Source organism: Rhopalosiphum maidis, chromosome 3 (genome assembly GCF_003676215.2).
Source record: "Rhopalosiphum maidis isolate BTI-1 chromosome 3, ASM367621v3, whole genome shotgun sequence".
NCBI classification, from domain to species: domain Eukaryota; kingdom Metazoa; phylum Arthropoda; class Insecta; order Hemiptera; family Aphididae; genus Rhopalosiphum; species Rhopalosiphum maidis.
In genome coordinates this window covers 16,407,323-16,415,826 of record NC_040879.1, presented here as the reverse complement: position 1 = coordinate 16,415,826, position 8,504 = coordinate 16,407,323, and the positions used below count along the sequence as shown (strand labels likewise).

General features: G+C 33.5%; 2 protein-coding genes across 2 annotated transcripts; both read right to left on the bottom strand.

The window, feature by feature from the left end:
- Positions 1 to 746: 746 nt before the first annotated feature.
- LOC113560152 lies at positions 747 to 2,494 on the bottom strand. Its single transcript, XM_026965914.1, is given in 2 exon segments — positions 747 to 2,002; positions 2,005 to 2,494. Coding segments are annotated over 2 exon segments (1,746 nt in total).
- Positions 2,495 to 7,758: 5,264 nt separating this feature from the next.
- Positions 7,759 to 8,173, bottom strand: LOC114253688 (zinc finger MYM-type protein 1-like; the record flags this gene model as incomplete). The annotated part of the gene is made up of 2 exons (XM_028188670.1): positions 7,759 to 7,885; positions 8,100 to 8,173. Coding segments are annotated over 2 exons (201 nt in total), but the record flags the coding sequence as incomplete, so codon positions are not given.
- Between the last annotated feature and the right edge of the window lie 331 nt (positions 8,174 to 8,504).

The following is an 8,504-nucleotide window of genomic DNA, read 5'->3' as shown; positions in this document are numbered from 1 at the left end:
TATTATTATCTATGCGCTATGCCTAATATAGAAAAGTAAAAAAAAATAACAATATAAACATATAAGCTTTTTAATATTATAAAATAGTAATTCTATCACCATTTACTACTATTCTATAAAATTGAACAGCCAACAATTATAAAATCACAGGTAATCAACCAACACCTGACTACAACTTTATAAGATAAAGACAGTATCTGTTTAGTTGTTTCAGATGTGCTAATAGGTAATAAACCTTAAATGAGTAATACATTATAGGAACACTAGACAGAACTTACATGATTTGAGTTATGAAGATTTGAACATGAATGTTGTAGATAGCATGAATTTAACTTGTTTTTTGCAATCGTTTTAATTATTTGTCGATACATTGTACCTAGAAATAATTATACTGTAATATAAAATCAAATCTAGATAATATGCAAACCGGTAATATCCAATAGCTATGAATGACTAATGAAGACCACATCTAAGGAAACTGTTTAGATCTGTAATTTGTATACTGTACAAGGTAAAGAACATATTATTAATTAATTATACAAAAACTAGGTAGGTACTTAAAAGGTTTAAAACCTTAAAAACGTAAAAATTAAAATTATTAAAAAAAAAAATTCAAAATATTCATAGTTTTTTTTTTTTTTTTTTTATTAGCTTTTTGTAAATACAATTATAACTCAACAATTAATAGGTGATACAGATACAATAAACGAGAAAGAATACAAAACACAAATATAATATTACAAAAATTAAATTCTAAAGCCAGCCTCCAGAATAAAGGTTATTATTAAATTAATGACAGTTTCAGAATTAGAATTGAGAATAGAATATAGATTAGGGGAGATATTAAGGGGTTTTAAGGAATTAAACAAAGTAGTGCGTTTTGGGTAAAGATAAGGACATTCGAAAAGGATGTTAGAAAGATCACAGGGCATTTCTGTTATGTGTAAGGTGCAGAATGGGGAATCATTTAGGTCAAGTTTGTAGGCATGAGCAGGCAGGGTTGTGTGACCTGAGCGTAGGCGGTTAAATTGGACGATAGTTGCTCTAGATAAATGGAGGTTGTTGAACCAGATTTTTTGTGGAATAATGGGAACTATATGTTTATATCTAGCGGCAAATTTTTCTGGGAGATTTGACCATTGGGAGGACCAAAAGTGCTTAATGTGATGACGTATAATAGGCGTAAAGTCTGTATGAGGGAGTTGGGTAAGAGAAGGACAAATTAAAGAAGACGTAGATTTGGCTAGATTATCGGCTACTTCATTTCCAAAAATTCCTATGTGACTAGGGATCCACAGGAATTGAATGGAATAATTAGACTGGTGAAGTGTGAGAGTAATATGTTTTATACGGAGAGCTAGAGGGGAAGGAAGGGAATTGAAGGGGTTGGATTTGAGAGCTAGTAGACAGGACAAGGAGTCGGAAGCTATTAGATAATTATTAGGAGCCAACTTTGATATAAGAATTAGAGCTTCTATGATGGCATAACATTCTGCGGTGAAGGAAGACGAAGAAGGGGGTAAATTGTTTGTAAAAGAGATATGTAGTTCAGGAATATAAAATGAAAAACCTGCTGAGAGGGGTGAGACAGATCCATCTGTATATACTATTATATGATTACTAAAGTTGGTATTGAGGGAATCTGTGAATATTTTGTTTATCATAGGTACAGGCATGGCTTGTAGATCGTTGGACGATAGGGAGGAGAAATTATTTTCAGTTTGAACAAGTGGAGAAAAAAGTAGAGATTCATATGATTGTTCATAAAGAGGGAGTTTGGTGGAGTTTAGAATGTATTGATGAAAATTTGAAAGAGAGTTAGCTGTTAATGAGAGAATTGGTAATGACTTCGAAACGTATCGCCAAGTGAGGAATAGTGAGTAATACATGTCAAAAATATGATTATCGGAGTGAGCAAGTTGCTTTAAAAGAAATTTACTGGCTAGCCATCGGCATCTGATGTTAAAGGGAGCACTGTCTGATTCTACTTCGATAACTGGGCAGGGGTTGATCTTAGGTAACCCATGATATTTCTGAGACAGGAGATTTGGAGTTTATTTATTTTGTTTAAATTTGAGCAAGATGCTGAGCCGTAAAGAAAACAACCATAATCTAGTTTGGACCGTATGAGGGTACGATAGATCGTTAATAAACTAGAAGGGTGGGAACACCACCAGGTATTAGTTACCGACCTGAGGAAGTTGGACCATCGGGAAACAGTAGCTGAGAGAGAAGTAATTTGTGGTTTCCAACGTAGTTTGGCGTCTAAGATGATACCTAGATAAGTGATATTGGGAACATAGGGGATAATATTATTATCGAAATATATATTTTGGGCATCTAGATATCTACGTCGGGTGAAAATGATGGATTTACATTTCTCTGGGGCGACTATGAATGATATCTTATCCAGAATAACTTTTAGGTCGTTAAGAATTTGATTTTGAAGAGTAATAGAAAGATCAATAGACTTATTGGAGGTAAAAATGACCATATCGTCGGCGTATATAAGACACTTATGACCCAGCCAAGTCAGGTGCTTAGCGATAATGCTCATATAAATGTTGAAAAGTATTGGACTTATACAACTACCCTGTGGTAGTCCAGTGAAAGTGGAACGAGAATTGTATGAACCAAAGGCGAGGAGAAAACGAGGTTTCTTTTATTAAACAAAGCGATCAGTATATTATTGAATTGTTGAGGAACGTTTAATGATTTGAGATATGAAATTAGAGTACCAATGTTGACTGAATCAAAAACACCACGTATGTCAATGGAGGTAGCTACAAAGAACTCTTTGTTATTGAGGGAGTGGTATATGTTTCCTGTGAAAGATGAGAGGCACTCGGTTGTACCCCTTCCTTTCCTGAAGGAAAAAAGATTATCAGGTAGGATTGAATTGTTTTCCAACCACCAGTCTAACCTAGATTTAAGCATATGTTCAAATATCTTGCATAATGCGGAAGAGAGTGCTATAGGACGCGAAAAGAGGTATTGAAATTTTGTTTAGCAATTGGTATGACTTTGTAGGAGCACCATGAGGGCGGAATTTGTTGGGTTGAAAGAATATTATTCATTAAGGCAAGGAGAGATTCTAATGCAATATCAGGGAGGTGTTTTAACATAACCGGTGAGATGTTGTCGAGACCGGATGCGGTGGATTTACGTGATGAAATAGCGTAATTTAATTCGGACATACTGAAATTATTAGTAAGGATATGAGTAGGAGAAACATCGTGATCGTAACGAGGAAGGGATTCGGATTTGGTTGGAACGTAACAGGGAGCAATTTTGGAACAAAAAACTTCGAACCAGTCTTCATTGTCGGGGCGAGTTAGGGGAGTTATACAATTTTTAAATCTCCTAGCAACGGACCAGAGGTGTTGTATGGAATTAGACGGTACTAAGTTTGAACAAAAATGCTTCCAATTATTTCTCTTGGCGTTTTTAAGGGTTCGAGTAGTATGGGCGCAAGCGTTTTGATATGAAAGGAAATCAGTAATAGAGCCGGTACGTCTGAAGGTTCTGAAAAGTAGGGACCTATTGTTGACCAATTTCGTGCAGGTGGGGTTCCACCATGGAGGGGAGGGTGGAAATATTTTTTTTGTTGGTATTTTGATGGGTATTGTTGCATTAGCGGAATTAGTTATAATATTAGTGAAAGATGAATAGGACATTGTTGAGGATATATTATCTGATAGGGCGGAAAATGAATTTTGTATTAGGAGAGAGTAGGCTGCCCAATCAGCTTTATTGAAATTATAGTATATTGGTTTATATTGGCTAGGGTCAGAATGGGTAGTGGAGAGAAAAATGTTAGTGGTAGAGCTTGAGTTTAACTTTATTATGATCGGAATGTGATCATTGCCATGAGGGTCACTTAATGTGTGCCAAGATAGATTCCAAATAAGATCGGAAGAGCAAATGGAGAGGTCCAAGGCTGAGTCGGTAGAATTTAAGCGCCCAATGTGGGTAGGACTGCCGTCATTTAAGATACAGAGGCCGAGTGAGTCAATTATATTGTATATATGATTTCCACGACGTGAAAATGAGTTTGATCCCCATGCGGGATGAAAGGCGTTGAAGTCACCGCATAGTAGAGAGTTTCGCGTTACTAGGTTGAAAATAGTTTGCCAGAGGTTGATAGGAACATTTATATTGTTAGGAATATAACAAGACCATAATTTTAAAGGATTAGAAGAATCTGATCCTAAAACCTCTACTCCGATGAGGTCGATATTGTGATGGGAGAGTCTATCTCTAGTAATGTCGTTAATGGGAATAAGATTAGTTTTAAAAGAGTTATGAATGGCAATAGCTACGCCGCCATAACCATCAGGTCGATCGAATCTGAAGTTTTTGAAGTCTGGTAATTTAAAAGTACGTGAAGGAAGTAGCCAGGTTTCCGATAAGATGGCTATGGAACATTTGTGAGTGGTGAGTAAATGCTGTAAAGAAGGAAGTCGGGCTGTAATACTTCTAACGTTCCATTGCAGTATATTGTAGTGGTTAATGAGATGTTTATTATTGAAATTTTGGGACATGTTAGGTAATTTAGTTATTATGAATTATAGAATCGTTGAAAATATAGACATTACCTAGTCGGTTGTAACAAAATTTGGAACGGCGAGGAGGGAAGTTAATGACGACTCAATTAGGTTCTGAAGATAAGACGGGGAAAAAGGAGAGGAGAGTGAAGGTGCGTTTATAAGAGATTCGGATAATTTGAGGGATAGGGTGTGTATCCAGGAGAAGTCATTATCGTTTTCATCGGGTGACTTAATTGGGCCATTGGGATTAATTAAGTAGCTCCCGTTTGGGGTGGTATAAGAGGAATCAACAGGTAAGAAATATTTTTTATTATTGTACACCTGGGATGGATTAGATATGTATTTTTTTTTTTTATTATTATTGAAGAAATGGTGGGAATTGTTTAAACTAGGAAAGTGATCATTCTGGAGAGAAGTGTCGATTTCGATGTTTTCAGAGATATGAGGCTGGCTGTTTACAATATCGGAATATTTAAAGGCTGGTGTGTAACATTTATTTTTCTTAAATATTAACGCGTCTTTGTAGGATAGGTTTTCTGTCGCCATGAGTTTTTTAATATCCTTTTGAAGTAACCATTCCCGGCAGGAACGGTCAGTGGCTAGGTGAGGAAGTTTGCAGTACAGACAGATCGGGTCAGTGGCTTGTGTGGAGGGGCACAAGTCTATTGAGTGCTTGGTTTCACCGCAGTGGCTGCATCTAGCTTCACTACGGCAGTATTTTTGGGTGTGACCGAATCTTAAACAACGGTTGCATTGGACAGGGGAACGGATGCTGGGCATAACTTCGAATATCATATTGTAGATAGAAATGCCGGATGGTATTTTAGGTGCAATGAATTTTAGTTCTACTGTGCGAGTTTGGATAGTTTTTCCATCTTTCTGAATAGAGATGCGTTTGAATGCCTCTATTGTAACAGGTGAACATTGACCCTCGAAAAATTCTTCTTCGGAAATATTAATATCCAGTTTAATGATTCCATACGAGTATATGAGGCTGCTGGAAATATTTACGTGAAACCCGTTAGAGCGCGGAATATCAGAATTTAAGCAATTATTGCCGTTGAGGATGGAATTAAAAGTAATTTTTATCTTTTTGGAACCGGCAGGTTTAATATTGGAGATACCAATAAAATTTTTGGTGAAGAATTTAGCAGCGCTTATAGGATGCCAATTACCCATGTTTGTATTTTGATCGATGCACTCGGCGAGTATAATTATGGGACCATTATAATCCGGTGTAAAAGAATGAAGTAGATTATTATTATTGTAATTGGCTGCATGCATATCTATATCAGTGTTGGTAACTGGAGACGACGGCGTTTTATCTGTAGATAAGCTAACGACCGATGTGTGTTCAATTGTTTGATTATCATCAAGTATGATATTTGAATCGGGTATGCTAGTATTATCGGTTACGTCATTGAAATTAAAAGTAGTTTGAGATGTATTTAATATCGGCGGGTTTTCGATAATTGATTGAAGACTAGGTGAGAGTGGATTATTGGAGTTTTTGAATACTTTACCCTTTTTCCCCATGGTGCTGAATCCATGAGTTGAGGCAGGATTTGTTGTAACTGTGTGCTTGATTTTGGATGTGGCTGGGGTTTGACCGGTACGGCTATTGCCGCCCGAGGTCGACGACATTTGTGAACACTAATTAGGATTAGAATTATTAAAGACCGAAATTACTTATCAGTGGAACGCACAGTGACAGGACTGTACGCTACGACTGCGTGAACACGACTGACTGTATTCATAGTTATTATTAACGTAAAAATTGAACATAACCGCAATTTTTTATCAGACATTCGAAATGGTGACCTTTTAAAACCACGGCTTTAGATCTAAAGCCTTGTTTAAAACTAAAACTAATTAATTATTCATTATTTTAATCTATGATAATATTAATAAAGCGATTGTTAGCAAAAGTATTGTTTTTTGGAATATTTATATTTTTTGAAAGCTATCTATTTAATTATTGGAAAATTCATTACACGGGAATCTACATAAAATCCTCTATTGATAAACTTTAGATTTCACCATTTCTCGTTCTTCTATGTAGGATTAATCTCATCCACAAACGGACAAAGACAAAAGTTTTAATAGAAAATTAGAAAACATAATATTGCACTTGTCGTTTTGTAAATTACTATACCTATTGTATAAATTCAATATGAATTTCAATTTTAAAATTAAGAAATCGCTAAAACCAAATTTCCCGCCAATTTTTTTTTTTTTTTTTGATAACTTTACATTTATATCACCACTTACCGTCTAAATTCCGTCACTATTTGAGGTGTACTGTATGATAAAATAATTTATAAAATAAATTGTTTCATAGAGATACAATAATAGAAGAATCAACCAATATTTTATATTTCAAAAATAATTAAAATGTATAGAACTTACCTATATAAACCACTTCTATTGAAGAAAGAAAGGATCTGACAACCTGGATATATTAAGCATACGAATATATTATGATCACTAATATTATTGAAGTATAAACAAAACATACATCACAAATGTCCATAACATTTTGTTGTTTAAAAAAGCTTAAAAATTTAATACAAGGATACTCATAAGTCATGATTTCTTTTTTATAAGTAGGTATTATAAGCTTATACTTTGATACTTAAAAAACAAGTAGTTAAAAGTTGTCTTTCTTGTATTTTTAAGAAAATTGTATATAATAGTTCATAAGATTGAAATCATTAAAGACAATTATTTGTTATACACATTTGAAGTTCATATTCGGTCAAAATCGCATATTTAAACAAAGATCAGTAATGATTATATTTTTTTATAATTAAAAAAATATTCGCATGCATATTAAACTTTTAAAATACATTATTATATTGTATACACATAATGGCCTTTTCAAATGCATTTTTTTCTCGCAAAAATGAATTTAACCTACTGCTGTACTCAGTGGCGGTTATAACTGACTTTTAAGGGGGGGGGCGGAAATTATAATAATCATAGGACACTAATGAGTCGTCGGAGAGCCCATAATTTTCCCCCAATATTTTGAAATAACGCAAATACTTCAAATAGAACAAACATTTTTTATTATACATAGTATATTATGAAATTATCCAAAATAGGTTCACCTTGTACTTACAATTAAATAAAAAAAAGTTTAGTCACAGGTGCACAGTTATTCAACCATTTTAATAATAAAAATCTACAATAAAAGCATATGTCTTTTTTTTTGTTCAGCAAAACGTGTAATAATATTTTCTATATCTATAGGAATATCTTTATGAATGTGAAGTAATGCTAGCCCGTTCAACCTTTCTTCGCCAATTGTTGACCTTAACCATGTTTTCAGCCTAATATAATTAGATTAAAAATAATGTTAAAAATGTATAACAATTCTAATAAAATAATGATTTGGCTACTTAACAAATAGTTAATAAAAGTATTATGTGAATTATTTTTTTTGAATATTAATTTATGTTAAGTAAAGTTATATGATATTTTATGAATAATAGATAGGTACTAAAATTTAAATGTAAACTTATAGTAGGTAAGTCATGTACCTACCTTCTGAGTGTTGAGAAACTGCGTTCTGCTGTCGCGACACTGATTGGTAGTGAACAAATAATAATCAGCATTTTATTTATATTTTAAAATATAGATTCTGGACACATACTTAGAGCATCCAACCCATTAACTGGAATATTTTTTCCTAAAAAAATACATTTAAATTAAATTAAATTATCAGTTAATTATATTAAAATATATATTTTACCTTCCGTTTGAAGTCTAAGCCATTTAGTAAACCACATATTTATTTCATTCTCTATGGCTTGTTCTGAAACATTTTGAAAGTATGTGTAATCTTTAGTCATTATTTCTATAATTTTTGCAAAATAGCCATTGTAGTCTTCAGTTTTCATTTTGACAACATATTTTGGTATAAGTTGTATTAATAAAGTAATATTTGAA